This window comes from Pelodiscus sinensis, chromosome 1 (genome assembly GCF_052426305.1).
Source record: "Pelodiscus sinensis isolate ZL-2025 chromosome 1, ASM5242630v1, whole genome shotgun sequence".
NCBI lineage: Eukaryota > Metazoa > Chordata > Testudines > Trionychidae > Pelodiscus > Pelodiscus sinensis.
Window position 1 is genome coordinate 94,529,287 of NC_143052.1, and position 25,313 is coordinate 94,554,599.

At 55.4% G+C, this 25,313-nt stretch overlaps 1 protein-coding gene across 6 annotated transcripts in view; it reads left to right on the plus strand.

Moving 5' to 3' along the window:
- The window catches only part of CARD10 (caspase recruitment domain family member 10), a 33,830-nt gene extending 9,752 nt beyond the window's left edge, over positions 1 to 24,078 (plus strand). For 3 of the 6 annotated variants that reach the window (XM_075937459.2, XM_075937451.2, XM_075937462.2), the window contains 17 exons: positions 1,992 to 2,174; positions 4,979 to 5,134; positions 5,222 to 5,347; positions 6,164 to 6,352; positions 6,495 to 6,641; positions 10,010 to 10,125; positions 11,359 to 11,399; positions 12,068 to 12,182; positions 13,225 to 13,405; positions 14,487 to 14,610; positions 14,984 to 15,224; positions 15,469 to 15,538; positions 16,311 to 16,389; positions 16,962 to 17,138; positions 19,238 to 19,356; positions 20,056 to 20,171; positions 22,208 to 24,073. In XM_075937459.2, coding sequence (XP_075793574.2) covers positions 1,992 to 2,174; positions 4,979 to 5,134; positions 5,222 to 5,347; positions 6,164 to 6,352; positions 6,495 to 6,641; positions 10,010 to 10,125; positions 11,359 to 11,399; positions 12,068 to 12,182; positions 13,225 to 13,405; positions 14,487 to 14,610; positions 14,984 to 15,224; positions 15,469 to 15,538; positions 16,311 to 16,389; positions 16,962 to 17,138; positions 19,238 to 19,356; positions 20,056 to 20,171; positions 22,208 to 22,415 — 2,388 coding nt within the window. In that variant the 3' untranslated portion in view covers positions 22,416 to 24,073. Of the gene's footprint in view, positions 1 to 1,991; positions 2,175 to 4,978; positions 5,135 to 5,221; positions 5,348 to 6,163; positions 6,353 to 6,494; positions 6,642 to 10,009; positions 10,126 to 11,358; positions 11,400 to 12,067; positions 12,183 to 13,224; positions 13,406 to 14,486; positions 14,611 to 14,983; positions 15,225 to 15,468; positions 15,539 to 16,310; positions 16,390 to 16,961; positions 17,139 to 19,237; positions 19,357 to 20,055; positions 20,172 to 22,207 lie in introns of all 6 variants that reach the window. The other 3 variants (XM_075937411.2, XM_075937443.2, XM_075937437.2) reach the window with 3 other exon arrangements.
- The last annotated feature ends 1,235 nt before the right edge of the window (positions 24,079 to 25,313 follow it).

Here is a 25,313-nt window from a genome sequence, read left to right on the forward strand (position 1 = left end):
GCCCAAACCCTGCTGCTGGTGCCATCCCCCCCCAGTAATACCCCAGGCCTTGCAGGGCTCCCCAAAGCATAGGGCGGCCGCCCCAAACTGTCCTATGGATGGGACGGCTCTGCCCGCACCTCTCTTGCCCATGTCCCTCCCTCTCTGCTGTAGCAATCCTAGGCCTCTTCTGAGCACAGGCAGCTGAACTCTTTGTGAGTGCTGTCCTATGGACACTCAGGGTATGTCTACACTGCCACCCTAGTTCGAACTAGGGTGGCTAATGTAGGCATTCGAAGTTGCAAATGAAGCCCGGGATTTAAATATCCCGGGCTTCATTTGCATCTTGCCGGGCGCCGCCATTTTTAAATCCCCGTTAGTGTGGACTCCGTGCCCGAGGCTACACGCAGCACGGAGTAGGTAGTTCGAATTAGGCTTTCTAATTCGAACTACTGGTACACCTCGTTCCACGGGGCATATACACGGAGCCGCGGGCATGGAGTCCGCACTAACGGGGATTTAAAAATGGCGGCGCCCGGCAAGATGCAAATGAAGCCCGGGATAGTTAAATCCCGGGCTTCATTTGCAACTTCGAATGCCTACATTAACCACCCTAGTTCGAAGTAGGGTGGCAGTGTAGACATACCCTCACAGAGTAGGGTGAGCTCCACTGGTGCAGTCTGGCCCCGGCCCCCTTTTCTGGATGGACACGAGGCTGTGATGAGTGGACCCAACCACTGGCTCCCATGTGCTGCTAACCTCCCTGGGTCTGGGTAGTGACCAGTCGCTGTTCTTAGCTCTGGGTCTCGTAGGGTATGTCTACACTGCAATAAAACAGCCCGGGTCCGCTAACTTGGGCTGACGTTGCCAGGCTATACAGTTGCAGTGCAGATGCTCGGCCTTAGGCTGGAACCCGGGCCCTGGGATCTTCCCCACCTCTTGTGTTCTCAGAGCCCAGTTTCCAACCCGCGCCTGAATGTGAGCACTGCAGTTTTGTAGCCCCACCACTTGAGCCCAGCAAGCACGAGTCAATGGACTGGGCCAAGCAAAGATCTTCTCCTGTAGTGTAGACATGCCCCCATCTGGCATGCTCCTGGGTACAGAGCCCATGCCCGACACCTTTCCTGGGCAGCAGGTCCTGCAGTCCAGCTGCTGAGACCCCAAAACTAAATCCTCACCCTCTCGAGCCCTCTATGGCTTAGATGCATCTCCCAAGAGTCACCTGGCTGTGAAAGGTTCCTTGACTGACTCCCTCAGAGATGACAAAAGAGAGGCTGGAAGACAAGGCTTCAGAAACTTGACTCTTAACAAAGTATGCTCAAGAGTTACAGAGTTTTGGAAAACAGAAAATAGCTCAGAACAGAGCCAGGTGACTCTGATCTCACCCTGTGGGTGTGTCCTGGGTTTCCTTATTATCCTGCAACCAGTCAGCCCTGCCTGCCTCTGTAACGTGTCTTCTGGTGATAGACGGGCCCTGGTGCAGAGAACCCCCTTTCTGAAATACAGTTTCTGGTCTCTTTGGGCCAGGAGGAGAAACTGCCGCTCTCCAGCCCTGTGATGTCGCTGGGAAATTCCACCTCTTTCTCCATGCCGAGAGGTCATTGCCTCCGGGGCTGGCGGGTGCGTGAGAGAGAGTGAGTGCTGGGACGAGATTGCTCTGTTTGAGCTTCAGGGAATCTTTCTGCTAGGTGCCAAGCCCCTACTGCCAACGGATGTGCTAATGCGTAGTGGAGGTGGCAATACAAAGGGAGCAATCACTCAACAAACTGGGGCTCATGGTTTGGTACAGATGGAGCCTCCTTTGTCACACCCACCAAATGCCTTTTGCATGAGAACTAAGCCAGAAGGGAGCCCCTAGACCTGCAGTAGTTATACAAAACTCTTCCTGCAGGGCTGCTTCAGGCCTTGCTCTCATTACTCCCAAGCCCCCTCCCTGTGTGCCAGCCTCCTGCTTTGGCACCTAAGGCAGAGAGCCGATGGGCATGAGGCTGTCTTTGTTCTCCCTGTGCCAGGTGGATCAGCTGAAATGTAAGGTTGGCAGCCTGGAGGAGGAGTGCAAGCTGTTGAGGAAACAGGCAGCCACCGGGCCCCGGCGAGAGGCAGAGGAACGGGCTCAGCCTGACACAGTATCTGAGCTGCAGGCTGAGAACCACAGGTTGACGGCCTCCCTCCAGGAGCTGCAGAGCATGCTGCAGGTACCCCCAGGGCAAGGGAGAGACAGCGGGGGTGTCCCTCACTCCTCCATGGCTGGACCACAAGAGGGGTTGAGAGCTCTGGCCTGTGAGGGGACATCCCTAACGTGGTCTCACCCTAAGAGGGAAGCAGCCTAGCATGAGAGAGATGGATGAAACTAGAGGCATTGCTGGGCCCCCTGTTGGGTCATGTTGCTAAGCAGGAGCCAATGACAGAGAGAAAGTGCTGGCAATGCGCAAACCTGGGTGAATGAGTGATGCATATGGGGAGGGACTGAGGGGGTGGAGTGAAAGGAAGGAGGATGGGGAGGGACGAAAAGGCCTACTGGGCAGACACTTCATGGGAGGAGCGAGGGAGGACATAGTCTGAGCCCCTTGCACCTACACTCTGAGGGTGTGTCTAGACTACAGGGTTTTGTCGACAAAACTATGCCTGCGTCTACACTACCACCATGTTCTGTTGACATAATGTCGACAGAACTTGGCAGTTTTGTCGACGGCGGTAAACCTCATTTTACGAGGAATAACGCCTTTTGTCGACAGAGTTCTGTCGACAGAAGGCGTTATTACATCTACACTGTCCTTTGCATCTACACTGTCATGTCGATAAAGCATCTTGCTTTGTCAACAGAACTGGATGTAGTCTAGAAGCTCTTTGTCGACAGAAGCTTTGTCGACAGTATCTGTCGACAAAGCCTCTGTCGACAAAAGCCTGTAGTCTAGATGTACCCTGACAGCTCTGCTCCGGGTCTCTACATCTCCTTTCCCCCTCTGCTGCTTGCCAGTCACCACCCTGTGTGCCTGGAGCAGCCTCTCTCCTCCAAGGTGACATGCAGCCACCCAGGGGGGCCAACCGCTTCTGCAGGCCCCTGGGCAAGGTATGTGAGGGGACCCAGCTCCATGCCCCTGGAAGGGGCGGGGCCAAGAGCAGCCAGCCCTCAGAACTGTGTGGAGCATGCCGCGTGGTGCTCCTGCAGCAATTTAAAGGGCCCAGAGCTCCGGCCACTGGTGCAGTAGCAATGACAGCGACTGGAAGCTCGGGGGCCTCTTTGAATCACTGCGCCCCAGGGCAACTGCCCCCTGTGCCTCCCACATTGGCAGGCCTGCAGTCACCTGCTCCTTTAAATCCTTCCTCAGTCACTCAGCTCCCTCTCCAAGGCTGGTCTCTGCGTGGGTGCTCCCTGTAGTATCCTCTGACCAGTCAGCCCCGCCATGCAGCAGGATGGATCTCTGCAGTAGAGAGGTGGGCGTTAGGTTCTGCTCGTCACCAGCTTTGCCCTTCGTTCCGGTGTTTGTGCCCATCAAAGCTGTCCTCCTGCATCCCTCCCTGGGACGGGGCAGTGCTGCAGGCAGTCAGTCTAGACTCTGCGCCATCCCACCGGAGACAGTTTTCAATATAGCTGTTTCTGTGGTGAGGGAAACAGACAGAAAGCCCAGGGCTGTGTCTAGACTGGCCAGTTTTTCCAGAAAATCAGCCACTTTTCTGGAAAAACTTGCCAGCTGTCTACATTGGCCCCTTGAATTTCCGCAAAAGCACTGATGATCTCATGTAAGATTGTGAGTGTTCTTGCGGAAATACTATGCTGCTCCCGTTCAGGAAAAAGTCCTTTTGGGCCAGTGTAGACAGCTGAGATTTGTTTTCTGCAAAAAAAGCCCCAATCGCAAAAATGGCGATCAGGGCTTTTTTGCGGAAAAGCGCATCTAGATTGGCACAGACGCTTTTCCGCAAAAAGTGCTTTTGCGGAAAAGCATCCATGCCAATCTAGACGCTCTGTTCCGAAAATGCTTTTAACGGAAAACTTTTCCGTTAAAAGCATTTCTGGAAAATCATGCCAGTCTAGACACAGCCCAGATGTATTTATGGAGTCTAACAATGAGCAGGGGCTATAGCCAGAGAAGGCAGATAGAAAGGGAACCATGCTGCCAGCATGATGGAATAACTGCCCCAATTACAATGGAATCAAAGGACCAACACCCTAGGGCAAGCTGGGGTAGCAAACTAAACCCCTGGTGAATTCCGAACAGCGACAAGGTACCTGTCTAAAACTGAACACTCAGATTCTCTTAGTCCCTGTCTCTGGCTTGGTGCTTGGAGGATCCACAGCAGTCCAGGTTTGCAGATTCATATCTGAGGTGGGGTAACAGGACCTTTATGTTAAGTCAGGGGCACCTGGTCAAGGGTGGCCATGGGGGTCATACTCCCCCCTTTTTACCAGCCATAAGGGCAAGTGACGGAGGGGGAGGAGAGGACCAAGTGGTGGGTGGGATGGGGGGAAGAGGTGGTGTGGGAGCATTAGGAGGGGTGAGGACAGGGCCTCCAGGGAATGGGTGGTATGAGGGCAGGGCCTCAGGAGTGAAGGGGTAGAGTGAAGGGAGGACCTCAGGAGAAGGATCGGGGCCACAGTTCAGGTGCCAGTGGGGAGCCCCCCACTTTTAGGGACCTTTTGGTGCTCTTGCACTAAGTGCTGTGGGGCAGGCTTATTGTTAAGGCACTGGGCTGGGACTGAGGAGATCTGGCTACCTGTCCTGGCTCTGCCACCGATTCTGGGTGTGACTGTGGGTAAGTCACCTGATCTCCCTATGGCTCAGTTTTCCACCACAATCCTTCCTTTGTCTGCCTGGCCTGTCTGGAGCACGAACTCTTCAGAGCAGCACTTAGCACACGAGGGCCTGGGTGCTGCTGTAAGAAAGGTGATCAGAACAACACGCATCTGCCAGTCCCCTAAGCAGAGGATCTGAGGTCTGCCCCACATTGGGAGCGTCCCTTGGCACCTCTGGTGAGGCTACTCTGCTCTCCCGTCTCCTAGGCAGCGAGTGAGGCCCAGGCGCCCGGCTCCCAGCGGATCCTCCTGGACATTCTGGAGCACGACTGGAAGGAAGCCCAGGATGAACGGCAGGATCTGTGCCAGAAGCTGCACTCTGTTCAGAATGAGCTACAGTGGGCTGAGGAGCTAAGGGACAAGGTATTTCCCCTTCCCTCGGCACAGCGGCGCCCTCTGAGGCAGGGATATTTGCCACTGGAAGGCGTGTGACGCTGATTCCTGTCCCAGTACCTGCAGGAGGTGGAGGACCTGCAGCTGAAGCACCGGACTCTGCAGAAAGATTGTGATCTGTACAAACAGCGGATGAACACGGTGCTGTGTCAGCTGGAGGAGATCGAGAAGGAGAGGGATCAGGTGAATGGTCCTCCCATCCAGAGTCCCTGTCCCTGTAGGAGAGAGGCTGAATAACCACGCCTGACCCCTCCCAGATCAGGGAGCTAACTCTGTGTGCCTGATACCTTTAGTCACCTCCTCCCCCCCCCATCCTTACTGCTCTCTCCCCCTGGTAATTCCTCCATCAGCACGGGTGGCTGTTCCACAAGATCTGCTCCAGGAACAGGGCGACTGGTAAGAGGAGGCCACCTGCCATGTGACATCCCCTCTCAGCCCAGGGAAGGGCCAGAACAACCCCTCTCTGCCCAGGCCCCCCACCTCTCCCTGGCCACCCCTACTCCACCCTCTCCCTCCCTCTTCCCTCAGTCGATGTGGTCTGGGGGACTACTAGGGCTGGGGGTCTGGTCCCCCCTGCACTCACTGGCCTCAGTGGCAAAGCAGAGCAATGCGGGCCCAGCTCTCTCTGCTCCTCCAGCTGCGCCAGGCCGCTTCCTTCAGGTTCATGTGGGGGCAGTCCCACTCTCCCCCGAGTGGTGCGCCAGGAGAGCAGAGCAAGCTGGGGCCACGTTGCTCCACTTCCCCTGCCGCTGCCAGTGAGAGTGTGGGGAGGGGGATTCCAACACCCCTCCCCATACCAGTCCCCTGGGCCAACCAGAGGCTCAGGCCTTGCTGGCTGGCCCTTTGCCCCTCCCACCCGTGGCATTTGGGGGCATGTGCCCCCTTGCGTCCTCCTATGCCTCACCCCTGTCCGGGAATGATTCATGGATGGGTTCTATGGCCTTCCTTATAGTCACAGTGGCTCCTTCCGGGCGTGGGATCTGGTTCTCCCCCCTGCAGGCCATCCAGAGCCGAGACCGGGTGCAGCTGCAGTACTCCCAGAGCCTGGTCGAGAAGGACCAGTACCGCAAACGGGTGCGGGCCCTGGAGGAGGAGAGAGATGAGCTTCGGAGCAAACTCAGCCGGGCGGAGGGCGTGGCGGGCGCTCTGGGGGCACAGCAGCCATGCTGCCGGGATGCCGGCATGAAGGTGAGCGGGGAGGAGCCAGTGGGGCGGTAGAAGGAAAGGACCCTGCAGGCTGGGGGCTGGGGAGGAGTGCCTGAGGGTGAAGAGAAGGGAGGGCCAATGATCTTCTCATTGTGTCTCATTGTGTCCCTCCCTCCCCTCTCAGGTGTGCCCCTCCTCCTACTCCCTCTGCTCCAACTTGAGCAGCACCTGGAGCCTGAGCGATAACCCCTCTCCCTTGGGGAACGGTGTCATGGACATGCTGGGAGTCCCTGCCATCACCTTGCCAGAGGGCCCCCCGCACCTCAGCACGGTAAGAGCAAGGGGGCCCACGCCATCGCCTCGCTCGTCTGTAAGTCACTGAGCCCTGCAGCCCCCCGCAGAGCAGGTCTGTGTCAGCGTGAGCCCCCCTGCCCAAGGCAGACAGGGGTGGGGGGCTCCCTGGAGGTCCCCCAGCGGCTCAGTATCAAAGCCTGAAGCAGAGCCCAGGAGCTCTCATTCCTGAGGTGCACCCCAGCGTCCCACACTCCTCAGTGCCCCGATGGCTCAGTTCTCTCCTCTCTCTCCGGCCCAGCCATCAGCAGCCTTGCAGCTGGTTCCCTAGTTTCGTAGCTGGTTTCCCCGTTACTGTCGGCATGGATGTGGCGTTCAGACACAGACAGAAAGTGGGGGTGGCTGGGAATCTGGCCTTTGTTGAACCAAGGACAGGGTAGGCCCACTGCTTAGTGAGGAGGGAGAAGCAGTAACAGGAAACTTGGAAATGGCGGAGATGCTCAATGACTTCTTTGTTTCGGTCTTCACCGAGAAGTCTGGAGGTGTGCCTAACGTAGTGAATACAAGCAGAGAGAGGGTAAGTTTAGAAGATAGGATACACAAAGAACAAGTTAAAAATGACTTAGGAAAGTTAGATGTCAGCAAGTCACCAGGTCCTGATGAAATGCATCCCAAGATACTCAAGGAGCTGATAGAGGAGGTATCTGAGCCTTTAGCTATGATCTTTGAAAAATCATGGCAGACAGGGGAGATTCCAGAAGACTGGAAAAGGGCAAATATTGTGCCCATCTATAAAAAGGGGAATAAGAACAACCCAGGAAACTATAGACCGGTCAGTTTAACGTCTGTCCCAGGGAAGATAATGGAGCAGGTAATTAAGGAAATCATATGCAAACACTTGGAAGGTAATAAAGTGATAGGAAATAGCCAGCATGGGTTTGTGAAGAACAAGTCATGCCAAACTAATCTGATAGCTTTCTTTGATAGGATAACGAGCCTTGTGGATAAGGGAGAAGCGGTGGATGTCATATACCTAGACTTTAGTAAGGCATTTGATACGGTCTCGCATGATATTCTTATTGATAAACTATGCAAATATAACTTAGATAGGGCCACGATAAGGTGGGTGCATAATTGGCTGGATAACCGTAGTCAGAAAGTTGTTGTTAACGGTTCTAAATCCTGCTGGAAAGGGATAACAAGTGGAGTTCCTCAAGGGTCTGTTTTGGGACCCGTACTGTTCAATATCTTCATCAATGATGTAGATATTGGGATAGAGAGTACGCTTATTAAGTTTGCAGATGATACCAAACTGGGTGGGGTTGCGACTTCTTTGGAGGATAGGGACATAATTCAAAATGACCTTAGCAAGTTAGAGAAATGGTCAGAGGTAAACAGGATGAGGTTTAATAAAGAGAAATGCAAAGTGCTCCACTTAGGAAGGAACAATCAAATCAGTTCCATACATACAAGATGGGAAGCGACTGTCTAGGAAGGAGCATGGCAGAAAGGGATCTAGGGGTCATAGTGGACCACAAGTTGAATATGAGTCAACAGTGTGATGCTGTTGCAAAAAAAGCAAATATGATTCTAGGTTGTATCAACAGGTATGTTGTAAGCAAAACTTGTGAAGTCATTCTGCCGCTCTACTCTGCACTAGTTAGGCCTCAGCTGGAGTACTGTGTCAAGTTCTGGGCGCCACATTTCAAGAAAGATGTGGAGAAATTGGAAAGGGTACAGAGAAGAGCGACAAGAATGATTAAAGGTCTAGAGAACAAGACCTATGAAGCCAGGCTTCATGAACTGGGCTTGTTTAGTTTGGAAAAAAGAAGATTAAGGGGGGACATGATAGCGGTTTTCATATATCTAAAAGGGTGTCACAAGGAGGAAGGAGAAAATTTGTTCCTCTTGGTTTCTGAGGACAGGACAAGGAGTAATGGGCTTAAAGTGCAGCAGGGGAGGTTTAGATTGGACATTAGGAAAAAATTCCTAACTGTCAGGGTGGTCAAATATTGGAATAAATTGCCAAGGGAGGTGGTGGAATCTCCCTCTCTGGAGATATTTAAGAACAGGTTAGATAGACACCTGTCAGGGATGGTGTAGGTGGAGCTTGGTCCTGCCTTGAGGGCAGGGGGCTGGACTCGATGACCTCTTGAGGTCCCTTCCAGTCCTATTATTCTATGATTCTATGATTCTATGAACTCAATGGCAAAACCCCCATTGACTTGAATGGGGCCAGGATTTCATGCCTGATCCTTAGAAACTCCTAGGCTACGTCTACACTGGCATGATTTTCCGGAAATGCTTAAAATGGAACAGTTTTCCGTTATAAGTATTTCCGGAAAAAGCTCGTCTACATTGGCAGGATGCTTTTCCGGAAAAGCACTTTTTCCGGAAAAGCGTCCGTGCCAATGTAGACGCACTTTTCCGCAAAAAAGCCCCGATCATCATTTTCGCGATTGGGGCTTTTTTGCGGAAAAGAAATCTGTGCTGTCTACACTGGCCTTTTTCCGGAACAGTTTTCTGGAAAAGGACTTTTGCCCAAACAGGAGCAGCATAGTTTTTCCGGAAAAACACTGATGATTTTACAGTAGATCGTCAGTGCTTTTCCGGAAATTCAAGGGGCCAGTGTAGACAGCTGGCAAGTTATTCCGGAAAAGTGGCTGATTTTCCAGAATAAGTGGCCAGTATAGACACAGCCCTAGTGCTTGGCAGTATCCTGCGCTGGCAAGTTGCGTGGGTTAATTACGCACAGAGTCCTTTGCTCTGCTTGCGCCCGTTGCCGTCACGGCTCGTCCCTCCCCTCTCATGCAGGAGGGTGAATCGGAGGACCCGAGGGGCATTCCTTTTGTGTCCCATCCTACATCAGGCTACTCCTGGCCTGGGCTGGGACCGTGCCATTTGCTGGGCAGACTGCAAAGGGATGGGGACTTTGTGAGGTGCAGCCTCTTGTCTCTTCTCCGCAGAGACCCTCCCCCCATCTCTGCGAGTGGCAAGGCCTGGCAGGGCTCCCACGAGCAGGGCATAGGTGGGGTACAAATGGACACTGAACAGAACGGCAGGGCCAGCAGCTGTGGCCAGGGTTTCCTCGAGCCATTCCTGCGCCCTGGGCAGCAGGCGTGCGACACATGCGCGGCTCTGCCCCTGGGTGCACAGCGCATGCACAGCCCCACCCTCCGGCGTGCTGTGCCCTTTAGAGCTGCCATCAGGCGCCCCCCATAGGTTGGCACCCCAGGCAGCTGCCCAGCTAGCCCCCCCCTTAATCCGGCCCTGGCTGTGGCTGGGCTCTGAAGGAGACCCACCCAGAGAGGAGCAAGATGGCACCAGGGGGGCACTGTGGGAAGCGGGCTGAGGGTGGCTCTGGATGGTGGGTGTGGTGCAAAGTGGTGTCTCTCTTGCTCTCTTCAGGAGGTGACTCCAGAGAGCGAGAAGGACATTAACCGCCTCTCCACCTTCCCCTTCCCCCCCTGCGCTGGCTCCATTCTCCGACGGCAGCGGGAAGATGAATCTGGGCCTATCAAAAGGTAACCCCTGGCGACCTGGCCCTGCCATGCCTCACTGTAATCCCTCCCACGCCGCTTCAGTTCCAGCCTCCCCAACTGGTGCTGCCAAAGGCAGGGGCCCTGGGGCAGGGCAGCTACTCCAGTCCCAGCTTCCTGCTGTGCTGGCAGGGCAGAGGGGATGGCTGACAGGCGGGCCGAGGGGCTTCAATCCTGGAGTCTCTGGCACAAGCTTCGCAAAGCAGGGAAACTGCCGAAAAGCTGAGAAATGTTGCAGGGTGCAGGGTGCTGGCTGGGTGGGAGGGAGCACAGCTGCTGAGGGGAGGAGCACCGGCATTCAAGGGTGTAAGAGCACTCGTGGAGGGGGGACTCTGACACGAAGGGTGTCGGCTGTGTGCAGTGCAGTGGGAGGGGCGGGGCGCGCTGGCCCCATGGTGCAAGAGCGGAGGGGCAGGCCACATTGGCCATGGGGCTGACTCTGCTGGCCACGTGTGGCGGAAGGCGGAGGGGGCGGGCTACGCTGGCTGTGGGGTGGGAACACAGGCTGCAGGAGAGCGGCTGTGAGCAGAGCCAGCCTGTCCATAAGGATGGTTTGGGGCAGCTGCCCCAGGCCCTGCACTTTGTGGGGCCCTATGGTGGCTGCCTCTCCAATGGGCGGGGCCTAGGGCGGCCTGGGGAATTACCTGGGAAGCCTGGCATGGGGTGGCAGTAGGGGTCAGGCCCTCCTGCACTCACTGTGGGAGCCGGAGAGACCCAGAAGCCTGCTCCTATTCACCTCACCTCACTGATTCATCTCCCAGCCCGCTGTGCTCTGCTTCACCGCGGCAGCAGCAAGCAGGGTGACCTGGCCCCAGTCCCAGGGCACTTTGCTTCCTGCCTCTGTGACGAAGCGGAGCACAGCAGGCTGAAAGATGGGTGGCAGAGCTGAGCAGGCTGTCGGGTTGCTTCAGTTCCTGCCTCCATGGTGAGGGGCTGGGGGTGGGGGCAGCTCCAGCTGCTGCCCTGCACCAGCCCCCCCAGGGAATCCCCTGGCTCGCATTGCTGGGGAGAGGGTGCTTTGGGTATGGGGTGTAATGGGGGCAGGAGGGGGCAGGAGAAGGGCGCGGGGTGGGGAGGGGGTGGAGCCCTGCGCCCCCCCCAGTCCGGTCCTGGCTGTGAGGAGCCATGTTAGCATAGCAGGGGCACAGCATGACACAAATCGATACTAGAAATGCTGAGGCCTGGTGATTGCCCTTTGTGTCTCCCTGTCCCTTCCAGCCTGTCCTGCGGGTCCTTTGGAAGCGTGGAGGACATCACAGGTATCTGCAGTCCTGGCTTTTCCAGAGGGACTTTCCTGGGAAGTACGTGAGGGGAGAGACAAGGGAGAGAAGGGGCAGGGAGCGGTCCATCTTTGAAATCGGCTGCAAGGCCCTGTGCCCACTGGGGGGCACCATTGCCCCACACTTCTCCCACCAGCCACAGCAGCAGTCTCGGAAGGGCCCGCCTGTCTCCTGCAGAGCTTTTAGGATATTCCACTCGGGTATCTGTAATTTATAGAGGGTTTTATAGACGGAGAATTTGATTCAGAGTCAGAGGGGCAGGAACGGGAAGAGATAAACACTTCAGCTTCGGGGTGTTATCAGTCCTGGGTGACGGGCTGTAACTCTTAAGAGCACGTCCCACTGTATATCTTGGGGCTGGCTGGATTTGTGGCACAATCTACTGTCACGACCGGGTGGGTGAGTGGGTGGTTACTAGGCTCCCTGGCTATTGCAGTCACCCTCTGGGTGGGCAGTGGGAATTGCCTCTTCTCAGAGGCCTGGCCCAGGAGTGCAGGGCTGGTTCTAACCCTCCGTCCCCCGCCATCTGCCTGTCTCACTCAAGTGCCCTGTGGGTCACACAGCCCCAGAGCGGGGTCCCTGCAAGATTCTAGTCTATGCAGTTGTTTGTGGTGACTTGCGGTCTTCTCTCCCTCACTCTTTCCTAGGAAGTGTGACCACGACTCTTTCGCCGGCTGGTCTCTCCTTTTCCAACAGCGCACATAGCAGGGTGAAGTCAGAGAACTGCCTGGACAGCCTCTCTGACCAAAAAGAGCTCATCAGGTGAGGGTTTCGCTGACTCCTCCTTGGGTTAGGCTTGGGGCTGGGGGCAGGGATGGCTTTTATCTCCTGAGCAATGAGGTGAAGGGGATTCCACTGTCTCTCTGTGGTCTCCCTGTGCTACCAGTCTAGGCTTTCCCAGATGGGACCATGGCCCTATCTGGAAGGCCCCCTTTCTGATGGGATGAGAGGAGGAAATTGTGCATGGGACCAGGGCTGTCCCTAGGGGGTGCAGGGCCTGGGACAACCCCCCTCCATCCCATGCCCCACCCTCACCTTGCCTCTTCCTGCCCCTGCTCCACAGCACCCCCACTCCAGCCCTTCCCCCAGTCCCTGCTCTGTCCCTAAAAAATCCATCTCTGGGTCTGTGCCAAGCCTGATGCATGGGTCAACAGGGTTTGGGGAGTCTAGGGCATACTGCATGCACAGTCTTGCAGTCCAGCCCCAGTCAGTAAATCTCTTAGGGTATGTCTACACTACCCTCCTAGTTCGAACTAGGAGGGTAATGTAGGCATACCGCACTTGCTAATGAAGCCCGGGATTTGAATTTCCCAGGCTTCATTAGCATAAGCGGGGAGCCGCCATTTTTAAATCCCCGCTGCTTCGAACCCCGTGCAGTGCGGCTACACGGGGCACGAACTAGGTAGTTCGGACTAGGGTGCCTATTCCGAACTACCGGTACACCTCATTTCACGAGGAGTACCGGTAGTTCGGAATAGGAACCTAGTCCGAACTACCTAGTTCGAGCCTCATGTAGCCGCGCTGCACGGGGTTCGAAGCAGCAGGGATTTAAAAATGGCGGCTCCCGCTTATGCTAATGAAGCCCGGGAAATTCAAATCCCGGGCTTCATTAGCAAGTGCGGTATGCCTACATTACCCTCCTAGTTCGAACTAGCGGGGTAGTGTAGACATACCCTTAGTCATATACCTCACTGCTGAGTCTCGGTACCTTGACATAAAGTGCCATGACACACCAGATGAAGGACATGGCTCCTTGCAAAGGAAGTAGGCTTGAATTTCCCGTTGTTGTTTTCTCCCTCATCAGATCCTTGGTAGTGCATCTGTCTAGTGTGGTCCACCTGAGCAACTCAGTGCCCCAGCACAGGGGGCTTGGAAGAGACATCTCCATCCTGGGAGGGAACCAAACAGGGATTTATGTCCAGTGGGTGAAGCCAGGTTCAAAGGCTGAGAGTACAGGACTGAGAGAGGGGTGCCGGCTCCTGGAGGTGAGTCTGGAGACTGTCATGCAACATTGAACCACAGTCCATCTTAAACAGGAGACATTTATTAAACACAAGTCAGCTTTAGCTACAGCCACCACATACCTCTCTGCACTGCTTGAGTCCCAGCTTTGTCTCCCTTGTTCACCAGGAGCCACTCCTTGTCTAAGAGGCACACAGAAATGAGTGGCTGAATAATACAGTGGTAGTGAGCATATCAATACAGATCTGGAATGAGTGGCTGTAGGGCTCCTTCAGGTTGGGGCAGTGGTCTCAAGGCACTTGACAGGCTGGCTGACTCTCCCATTATTGACGTGCAGCTACTCTGCCTCAGTGACACCTGCCATGTTTTGTAGGAATTTATGTGGAGAAGAACTGCTCCGGTGAAAGTGCCTGGGGGTATTTATGTTGACAATAAAGACCTGATTCAGTTTTGCCCGGCCACTGGAATGAACAGCCTTGCTCTTGGAAAAACCACCCCCTTTAACAAGCACCTCCAGCAATCCGGCTCCATGCTGGGGTACTGACTAGAGCGCCTCCTCTTGAGTGCCCCATATCTGAGTGATCTCCCAGCTGAGTATTAACCACACCTGATGCTGCTTAGTTGGAGAACAGGCTGGGTGGTAGTTTACAGAAGATCAGCCTGGATGAGCTAGTGGTCCCTTCTGGCCTTAAATTTTACAGCTGTGTGAACATCAGTGCCCAAATGCCATGGGCTGTATGGGGTTATAAGGCTGGACAGTCAGAAGGGTGCCGCTGAATGAAGAGCATTGGGGAATTGTGTGCACCACCTAGGTCAGCAGCAGAGGCTGTAGAGGAAGGAGCAAGAAACTCAGTGGTAGTGTAGCCGGCTCTCAGGGACAGTTTCTCTTACCCCCAATGGCTAGAGGCTGGGTTAAGCCCTGCACCCAGAAGCTTTCAGACCCTTCCAAGCTCTCATTTGTCCCTTATCCTTCTTGAGGTGCTGAGCGGAGGGAGCTGGGACGTGGAGAAGGAAGGCCTATCTTGGTTTGGGTGGTGGGAGGGGTTGGTCCGTGTGACCTGTTGTAGTCACCACTTCTCCCTCCTACCCTTCTTTCCTTGGCAGCTGAGGGGCACTTTGCCGAATAGGGAGGTGCTGTCTCTGAAAAACTGCACACGGGAGGTAGCTTACCTGAGCCTGCTGCACTGGGATGACCCAGCTGGTCTCATCTTCTTGCCCGACATGCAAGGTAAATCCTGGTGGCTGCTGCTTGGCTTGGGCGCAAGGATGGACGTCCCTGGGGTACAGGCTGTTCCCTTCCCCTCTCCTTCCAGGAATTCATCCTCCTTGTCCATTCAGCCCAGAGCAACCTGAGTCCTGGGCTCTGCCCCTCCCTACCCTAAGACCCCTCCACGCTGTCTCAGAGGAGAATCTCCACGTTCTGTTGGTTCCAGGCTTTCTCTTCACACCACGGCCCATGCGGCTGTGCACACCAGCTTAGGGAGCGCAGCTGTACGAGATGCCCCGAGGTTCCAGAGGTGACTGCCCACCTCACTCCCGCGCGGGTCCCTTGGAGAAGGGAGCTGGCTGCAGTGAATCTCATTCTGTGTCTCTTGGGCCAGGATACCAGCCTCTCAAGGAGGCCTTGGAAGAAGGGAAGAAAGTGACTGGAGACTCCCTCTACGTGCGTGCCAATCTGACCCTCCCGGAGCAGTCTGACCCCTACGCCCTGTGCATCAAGTGTCGGGAGATCCTGCACGTCACTGACACCATGCACAAGGGGCGGCTGGAGTGGTATTGTGCTCGTGTCGATCCCTTGACACTGCGGGACCTGGACAAGGGAACAGTGCCTAACTACAGCCGGTAATGCGCGCATAGGGGCTACAGTCTTTTTGGGGTCTCAGCAGTGGGGAAGGAGAATTTGCCCCCCCCCCATTTGCCTTTGAGTTCCCTGCAGCTGTTCAGGAAAACAGACTGTCTAGCTTCTCAAGGTGCTTCTCATCTGGGCACCTCCAAAGGGACTGGGTGGTGGGGATGTGCCAGCAGAGCTATAGGGGCTCAGGGGGGTAATTCTGTAGCTACCTGATGGCAATCTCTCTCCTCTCAGGGCTCAGCAGCTTTTGAAGGTACAGGAGAAAGGCCAAGTGCCAGGCTGGCAGATGGGCTGCAGGAGTAATGTAAGCTTGAGGAGAAAGTGGTGGAAAGTGTGTGTGTGCGGGGGGATCATAGCTCCTATCATCTGCACCCGCTCAGTGTGACACTCTGTGCCCTGTCCACTGCTAAATGGGGATATATGGGGCAGATGAGCCTGCTATAGGCTTGGCTGACAGAGCCGGGAGCTGTTGGCTCAAGCAGTAGCGGCTTAGGGTCAATCCCAGCATGGCATGAGGTGCTCATTTGACCAAGCATGCTCTATGCTGGGAGCCTCACCTCCACTGAAACGTGCTGTGGGGTGAATGAAGGGGAGAGTGGAACACCTTGCTGGAGACCGAGCCCCCTAAGTGCTAGGGGGAGATGGGAGGGGCAATCAGGGCGACTGTCCCATGGAGCTCCCTGGGCTGTGTGTGAAGAGCAGGTCTGCAGTGCTGGGTCTGGAAGGGCTGGGGTCTTGGTCTCTCGCTCCTGAGAGGACCAGGCCTGGGTACTCTGTGGGGTTGCGTGTGCCAGGTCCGGGGGAAAGCAGGGCACTAAGGAGGGAGGGACCGAGGGGGTGCCTCATGGCAGGGCACAGGCACAGAAAGGTGGCAGGAAGGGGAGGCCTGAAATGCTGCTCTGAGCTTCAGCATACTCCTCTAAACGGAGCCCCTGAACCTCCCGCAGTCTGGGCCCCTTGCCTCTCTCGGGCCATCTGCCTCCCCACGCGAGCCCTGTCTGTGCCTCCCAATGCGAGCCTGTCTGCACAGCGGGGTGAATGTTCTGTGTCCCTGTTCTCTCCCCCATTCCCCTCAGCTGAAGAAACGGACCCAGATGGTGAAATATAAACCACATGGGGATCCTCCACAGCAGCTGCTGCTGGGCCTCTCCCCAGGTGAGTGGCTACTCTGGACTCCTTTGGTACAGCCCTTCCATGTCCTTTGGGGACAAAATCACACCCTGGAGTCCTCCCTGTGGCTGTTTGTCTGGCAGAATTGGGACGCTTCCGTGACTCCATCCTCACTTAACACCCCTTCTCACGGTCGAGGGAGGATAGCCTGGCCAGCAGGCTCCTGGTAGGGCTCCTAGGGCTGCAGGGGGCAGTAGGTTTGTGCATCACTCCCCAAGGGAGAGGGGTGCCCCACATGGCGATGAAAAAGTGGGGCTGGGCAGCTTGGAAGAGGAGTAATAGTTAGGTTCTATGGCCTACCAGGCGGAGATTTGGAGGAGTATGGGGGAAGCAGAGGGGTTGTGGTAATAGGCGCATGGGGCTGGGGCTGGCAGTGGGTGCGGCGGGGTTGGGGTGAAGGGTGGGGCTGGCGGGGGGAGAAGTAGAGGGTAGGGTGGCTCTCGCTACTGCGGGGAGGGGTGCAGGTGGCAGCAGTGCCTATGACGTGGGGAGAAAGTAACAATCTCTGTGCAGCTGACTGCTCTTAGCTCTCGTTCACTCACTTACCTGTCACCCAGACCCAGAGAGGAGCCCAAAGCCCTACAGCCTCGTGCGCCCCCTGGCGGTGCAGGCCCCTCGCCCGGTGGTGCTCTCACCTGACTGCATAGCATCCAGGCTCATCAGGAACATGCTGGACCTGCCCACCTCACGCCTGGACTTTCACGTGTGCACAGCTGATGAACAGAAGCAATCAGGTGACTCACCAGAGCCCCACAGGTTGTGTGTGGTGGAGTCTGGAACAGAACCCAGCAGTGCTGAGTCCCAGTCTCTGTGCTAATCACAGGGCCTTTCTTGGGGGCGGGCTACCTTTTTCCTCCTGCTAATTCACAGCTGCTTAGCAGGGTGAGGGCCATGATAATGTTGAAGATCAGTCGTTCCTATCTCTAGAGTTGATGATATCCGTGCCCATGGGAGGCTCTCTCCAGACAAGTGCGGTAGCTGTCTAAGAACCCAGGAGATCTGAGAAGAGCACTTGCAGGTCCTTCAGGGATGGGGAAAGATGTCTCATTATCTCTCTCAGCAGCCAATGCAATGCTGTCTGGCTCTTCCCACCCACCAGCTGCTGCTAGTTTGTCTTTCAGCCACTCCTAACCAGCTAGCGTCCCATTTCGTTTGTGCCTTTCTGAAATCTCTGATGCCTCTCATTGTCATCTTGGCTGCAGTGCTTCCCTATGGCCGAGCTCTTCCATGCCACGGGGGACACAGTCAGTTGCTTGGTCTGGCTGGAGCACCTTTGCTTGGATGGTGGTCGCTCTAGTAGGTTCCTCCAAATTTCCCTCTTTGATGGGAGCCCCTTGGCTTTAGCCTGAAGTACTGCGACTCCGCTAGCTCAGTCTCTTCCTTGCTTGCCTCCAGGCGGCCATGAGAACCAGCTGTGACACCATGCTCTCCCTCATTCCCGGAAGGACACCTCTCTCTCTCATTGGTGTTTTACTGATTAGCACAGCTGGTTGGGAAGTGATTTCTGTTACTACATTAAATTTCTATGCAAACTAACCCCCCACCACTACCCCCTTTGCGTGGGTGTTTCCCTTCAGAAAATGTGGGTTGTGCACGCTCAAAAATTTTAAAAAACAACCCAACAACAACAACAAAAACATTTTTGGTTGAAAATCTCCATTTTCCATCGCCCAGGAATGCTTTGAAAGAACCCGTTGTGTGTCTAGCTGCACTCACGAGCCGTGTGACCTGCACAGCTTGTGTGCTGTCCTGTGGATGCCCTGTCCTGCACCCTTAGGGTCCCACTCTCACACCACATTGTTGGGTGCCAATTGGGCCACTTATGAAAATCACTTAGAAGGGCTGTAGGCCTCAATTTGGTGTGGATACAAGAACCCCCTCTGGCTAGCCTGCTCTGCTCAGGGAGAAGGCAAGTTTTATGGGCATTTTTTTGCCGCATAGCCAATGCCATGATTCAGGCAACTGCACCTGTATTCCCTATGGTAGTCCAACATGGGGACCCACTCGCAGGCTTCAGGCTCCTCAGCTGTCTCCTTTCTTGGGATGGGACCTGCTGCTCTCTCCATCCTGACCAGGGTTTTTCCAGGCTGCACAGCTCCCTCCCTTTGATATCCCCCAGCAGGGCAGTGAGTCTCAGCAAGTCAGCTTTGCTTCCTTCCTCGGAGGCTAAACACAGCGTGATAACCCACAGTTAAATTACCACACCACGCTTCCTAAACAAGCACACTTATTCTTAAGGTAAGAGCATTCCATAGAAAACATTTAACAAGAAGGAAGGCACCTACGTGCATGCTAATAAGCTTCCCAGAAACCACTCCACTCCAACAAGGGCTCTGGCCGGTGATCAGTCCGTAAGATCCCACCAAGGGTTTTCCCCCTGTGATCACAGATCCATAACTGCTGTTAGTTCAGACATGCTCCCCACCTTCCGCTCCTAATGCGAGTCACTCATACATAGTTTGGTCCTTGGTCCTCATGTAACCGTGGCTTTCTCCTCAGGGCGCAGCTACAAAAGGCAGGGTCCGGAGGTGAGAAGTTGCCCTCCCTTCCTCCCAAGTACAGAGATCCCACTTGGTTTTTCTGGCACATTGTTTCAAATTATCTTGTGATGCTTATAACACTCTCCAGGGCTTATATCAGTCATGTGTCCTAGAGACATACAATAGAACCCCACACTAACAGGTAAACAGCTGCATTTGTAATACAATGAACTCCTAGGACACTGAAACCTAATTCAGTGTGGTTTAACTTAATTCAATAAGGCGTGTGTCTCAGATATTGCAGAAAATTGCCATTATCTGTCACAGCCAACCCGCTCTGCTTCCTTCCGCAGAGATGCTTGCTAATGCTGACCCAGCTGCTCCTCCCCAGGGGAATGGTGTAGCTCCAGGCTCCCTCCAGGACCAGAGGGAGAGCAGAGAGATCCACACCATCCGGGAGTGTATCGGCAAGGTGCGGAGCGGAGGGCAGTGGCTTCTGGTCACTGCCTGCTGGGTGCAAGCGGGCATGGGGCAGGAGCGGGAGGTCCCATGGGTGCTATGAAGGGGATGGGATTATTGAAAGGGAGAGAGGGAGGATGGGAAGAGAGCACTGAATGGGGAGTACAGCAGGATGAAGGAAAGGAGTCAATGAAGAGAGCATTGGGACCCCTCAAAAGAGTTCTCCAGCCACTAGCTTCCTCCATCAGACACTGAGGCCGCCGGGAAGTGTCGGCTTTTGGCTTTTTATAGAATCACTATCAAGCCCCACTCAAAGAGGGAGGGGCAGGTATTAATGCTAATTATGCTAAGCACTAATTAATCAGTGGGGTTTGCTCCATCCCAGCAAGAGGGGATGGAATGAAGAGGGCATGGGCTCGGTGAGAAAATCCCTAGAAGGCCCAGAGATGCATGCGGCACATGCGTAAGAAGAGGGAGGGGCTAGAAACACCCTCAGGCAAGGCTGGACACACAGCCTGTTACGTATCAGATGACCCTGCTCTTTAATTCTCTGATTCCCTCTTGGGGCTAGCTGTAAATCCACGTGTAATGGAATTACTAGTGGAAAAGCAATGATATCGCCCAGCATGGGGTTTGATTTAATGGAACTGTTAGGGACTTTGGGTTATTTCTTTTCCATTTACATCAGTAAATCTATGCAATTTCCTTGCAGAATAAACACTGCCTGCTGGAGCTGGGCTTCCAGAGAGTGAGGGATCTAATTAAAAGTGAAATATACCCCATCATTATCCACGTGGAGGTCACCGAGAAGAACGTCAGGGGACTCAGGTATGAAAAGCCCTTCAAAGGACTCGAGCAGAGGTCATAGCCTGGAAAAAAGAGTGACTGGCTCATGCTCAAAGAGAGGACAAAGGGAGGGGGCAGGCAGGAGGGGAAGAGGCTCTATAGGGAAGGGAGCAGGAGCCAGAGGTAGATTAAGATTTATTGGGGCTCTAGGTACAAAGTATATTCCCCCCCCTCCACCAGGGGTCTCCGTCCCTGCTCCTTCCCTTACTGCAAGCCCCACCCTCTGGCTTGGTCAGCAGCTGAGCTACTGGGCAGAGCCTTGGTGCCTCCACCTGCCCCAGACAGCATGCTCTGGAGGGCAGGGACACATGCCAGGGGCTGCTTTTGGGCTTCCCGCCCAGGGCAGGTGCAGGGCCTGGGGTTCCCCCCAGCAGTCTGGGCTGCCTGAGTGGCTCAGGTAAGCATACACCCCATTTTGACCAGGACAGCCCCCTTTTTAAGCTCTGTGCCAACATCCTGACTTTTTGGCAAAACTGGGCAAGGGCTGTCCCTAGGGACGTGCAGGGCAACCTGCCCCAGGCCCCACCCCCCTGTGTCCCTTCTCCCAAGCCCCCTCCCCTGAGACATGTGAGCTGGGGTGGTACAGGCTGGCAGCAAGGGTTGGGCCCCCAAGCAGTCATCACGATGGCAGGAGCTGTGGGAAGTGGAGCGACACAGCAGCCAGCTCCATCCCGCCATCACGGGGGAGCAGAGCGGAGCGGGCTAGGGCTGGGGTGCAGCAGTGCAGCGGAGTGACCCGGCTGGGAGATGGCAGTGAGCAGACCAGGTGGCTGGGTTGCTCCGCTTCCCACAGCTTCCACTGCCATGGTGAGAGTTGGGGGCCCAGCCCCTGCTGCTGGCCCCAGGCCTCCCAGGTAATCCCCCAGGCCACCCCGCGGCTAACATCAGTAGTGGGAACTGTCCCATCCATAGGCATCCTTTAGGCGTCCTGTCCACAGGCTAGCTGCAATGGGACAGATGCCCAGTTTTGCCAAAAGGGAGCTCAGGGGAAGGTGAGCAGCAGGGCTTGGGCCAGCTCCACATGGGGAGAGGGGCTGAGGGGCCAGCTCTGTGTAAGGGGAGGCTGGGAAGGGCTTGGGCAAGTGACTCAGTCGGCTGGGGGTGGGTGGCAATATGCTCACTGGGCTTCAGCTTCCAGCCTGGCCAGGGGTGGGGCCTCAGGTGGAAGAGGCGGAGCAGGGCGGCAGGGCCCCAGAGGAGAGGAGGAGCAGAGGGTAGGGCCCCCAGCACTCACTGGGGCAGGTGGAAGATCCAGGGCTCCCTACAATGGTTCAGCTTCTGGCCAGGCCAGAGGGTGGGGCTTGCAGAAAGGGGAGGAGCAGGAATGGAGCCCCCTGGTGGCAGGGTGTGGCTGGTGTATCACTCCTGCATTTAGGGAGGCTGGGAGCAAGTACCAAAAGCTCCCCAAGTGTGTGTGTGGGCCCACCAGTGCCCACACTGGTTCTGCCCCAGGGCCTGGCCCTGCTGGGCCTCCTCCCCTCGAGGCCCTGCCCACGCTCCACCCCCACTCTACCTGAGGTCCTGCTCCCGCTTGGCCAATCAGCCCCAACCCCTGATACGCTGTGTCCACCACACCCATCTCCGCCCGCTCTCCCCAAGCTTCCCTTGCCTGCTGTTTGCTCCTCAAATGGCGGGCAGGGATGCCTCAGTGGAGAGGGTGCAGAGGTGTGAGTGGCAGATGCGGGTACCTGCAGTGGGTGCAGAGGTGTGAGTGGCAGATGCGGGTACCTGCAGGGGGTGCAGAGGTGTGAATGGCAGATGCGGGTACCTGCAGGGGGTGCAGAGGTGTGAATGGCAGGCGGGGTGCCTTGTGAGAGGGGAGAGAGTGGGCAGAGGCGGGACGAGCAGAGGAGGAACAGGGGGCAGAGCCAGTGTTCTGACACTCTTGTGGGGGCCCCCAAACTGATAATTGGCCACACCTGGGTGGGGTGGGTGTGCTGGAGGGAAGGGGGCAGGAGCGCTGTCTGGGGTACACTGGGTGGGTAACCTTTAGGGCCGTGTTTCCATTTCTCTGTCAGGAGCTTGCTGCGGAAGCCAGGCCAGCGCGACTCTGATGTGGTAAAGCTTTGCCGGAGCGCTGAGCAGGCTCTCCATGCTTTGCCCTACTCATGGGCCTGCGTGGATGCCCAGTCCTGGTGCCACGCGGAGGAACTGGTGAAAGTGGTGCGGCTCCGCATCTTCCAGGAGCAGAACCGGATTGTGTGGCTTGAGGATGGTGACCTGTGATCCCTGACCCCTTTGAGCTGGGGCTGTGCCTTCATGTTGGGAGGCGCCATATGCCAGAGTCGGGCACTGGCTTCCTTTCCTGAGGGCAATGCCTGGAGAACACTTGGCTTCTCTCCTTTATCTTCCAGAAACAGCATCACTTCTCCCTGATCGGCTGCACTGGGATGTCTTTCCCATCAACAGTTGTCTGGAGGGACAAGATGGCCCTTCATGTGTCAGGGAGTTTAGTGGGCCTATTTCATGCTGCTTGGAGACTGGCCAGGCTGTGGGTACTACACAGACTTGGATTTCCCCTCATGTCCAGGTTTAGTGGAGGGATTTCCTTCCTCTTCCCACTAAGAATCCCCCTCACAGCTTGCAGACGCTGCTCTTCCAAGACCCAGACTCTCTCTAGGCCCAGTCTGAGAACTGGCCATGAGGGGAAAAGAGGGCATTCTGTGAAAGGGGTGTGTGGGGTGTGTGTGTGTGTATGTGAGAGAGAGAGAGATTCTCCATCTTTCCCAATTTTTCCCTTCACCCACTCCACCCCACCCTAGTGTCCTTCTCCCCTTCCCCATCATGGCTCTCTCTGGCATCCTGTCTACCTCAGCTGATGTCCTGATGAAAGCGGAGGTGCTACACATGCCCGCCGCAGGCAGAGCGACACTACGCGGGGGTTGTCAGACATCCTCATTGGGTGGTAATTGTAATCTTTATGGCCTATAAATTATTAATGGACCCTTTTATTGGAAACCTGCACATAAAAGAGAATTAAATACTACTGACAATGGGAACGGAGGAAGGGCTCCTGCTTGCGTTACCAGCAGGACTGGGGAGCTGGGGGATTTCTCTCCTCCCCTAACCTGATCTCCCCCCTGCATGGCTTTCCCAGCTCTCTCTCCAGCAGACTTGGGCAGCTGGTGCCTCCCTGGGAAAGTCAGGGGAACACTGAAGCATTTTCCAGGCTTTTCCAGAGCCTTTGTCCCTGTAGCTACAGTTACCGCCAGGAGCCTCTGCCATCTGAGTCCTTCTCCAGGGACCAGTAGGAGAGGGGGAGCCAGCAGGGCTTCTGGAAGGCTGGGGATTGCCTGACCCTTAGACCAGAGGCTTTTCTCACTCCACTGCTCTGGCGCTGCCAGCCCCCGGCTGCCCCCTCCTCTCAGGAGATGGAGGGAAAGGAAGAACAGAGCCAGAGGGAGAGTCTAAGGCAGGCTGGGGAAGAGAGACATGAAGGGACAAAGGGAGTGGAGTGGAGGGGGTCAGGCTCCTGAGCAGTCTGAAAGCAAGGAGCTCTGTGCACTGCAATAATCCCCAGTCTGGATAACTAGAAGAGTGCACCTCTGAGGGCCACGGCTGTGCCCCATCACCGAAAGCATGTGCTGTTGCTGTTCCAAGGGTTCTACACATACACGCATCAGGGAATGTCCTACATGAGCTTGGGAGATGCTAGACTCCCAGAGATGGTCTTGCTTAGTGCAGAAATGAAATTAATAGGTAGCAGGTTTAAAACTAACAAAAGAAAGTTCTTCACAGCGTGTAGTCAACCTGTGGAACTCCTTGCCAGAGGAGGCTGTGAAGGCTGGGACTATAATAGAGTTTAAAGAGAAGCTAGATAATTTCATGGAGGTTAGGTCCATAAAAGGCTATTAGCCAGGGGATAAAGTGGTGTCCTTGGCCTCTGTTTGTCAGAGGCTGGAGAGAGATGGTAGGAGACAAATCGCTTGATCATTGTCTTCGGTCCACTCTTTCTGGGGCACCTGGTGCTGGCCACTGTCGGCAGACAGGATACTGGGCTGGAGGGACCTTTGGTCTGACCCAGTACGGCCGTTCTTATGTTCTTATGTAATGTAAACCAGGGGTGGGCAGTAACACAGCAGTGGTTTGTCAGGGTTAGCCCCTGGCGGGCCCCCACCACTATATTTACCTGCACGGCTGCAGGTATCAGTGACTGCAGCTCCCATTGTCCGTTCCCAGCCAATGAGAGTGGCAGGAAGTGGTGTGGCTTGGGACACCTTTTCCATAGCTCCCATTGGTTGGGAACCATGATCTGTGGCCAACAGGAGCCTCAATCACTGGTACCTGCAGTTGTGCAGGTAAATACAGTGGTGGGGGCCCACCAGGGGCTAAACTGGTGGAGTAGATCTGGTGGACTAGATTTGTCCCCCCCCCATTGTAAACTGTCATCTTGGCCATCAGTGTCATCAGACCTTATGGCAACAGATGTGAATCTGAAAGGGCCCTGTAGATGTGTCATCCCCATTTGAAAGCCAGGGAAACTGAGGCAAGGGAGAGTAGGATGACTTCTATAACATCGCAAAGTGAGGCTGTCAGAGCTCAGAATAAAACACTGGAACTCCTGCCCCTCCTTGTGCTCTCCCTCACACCCCTCCCCTGCCCTAACCACTAGACAACACTGTCTCTTTTTGCCAGGATTCCTGCAGTCACTCCATTTACTACTGGCATGTTTCAGAGGTCACACTAGTCCATTCCATAGTTCCATAAACCCAGCTCCTGTGGTTTCCAGATGAGGGTGGTGGGGAAAAGAGGGATCCTAGGTAAACATTAATCCAGCAATGTTCCTTGGCGCCAGTCCTACTCACTCGTCTCTGTGGGGTGCCTGACTTCCCTGCCCCAGGGAGGTACTGCTGCCTGCTGTAGAGGAATGAGTCACGGGCTAAGGAAAAAGTGGAATGCCATTAGCAGCTATGGGCACCAATTACCAGCCGTAAAAGTCTTGTATGATCCCAGTGTAAAGAGTCATTTAGAAAAATTGTTCTACCTGGCCTCAGGCGACGGGCTATGCCAGGGAGTGTGTCTGCGTGCTCATGCAGGGAAGGGCTGAAGGGTAGATTTCCAAGTCCTTCATGAGCTACAGCCTTCTCTAGTGGCAGTTTGCAAAACTTCCCTGCCATTGCTCAC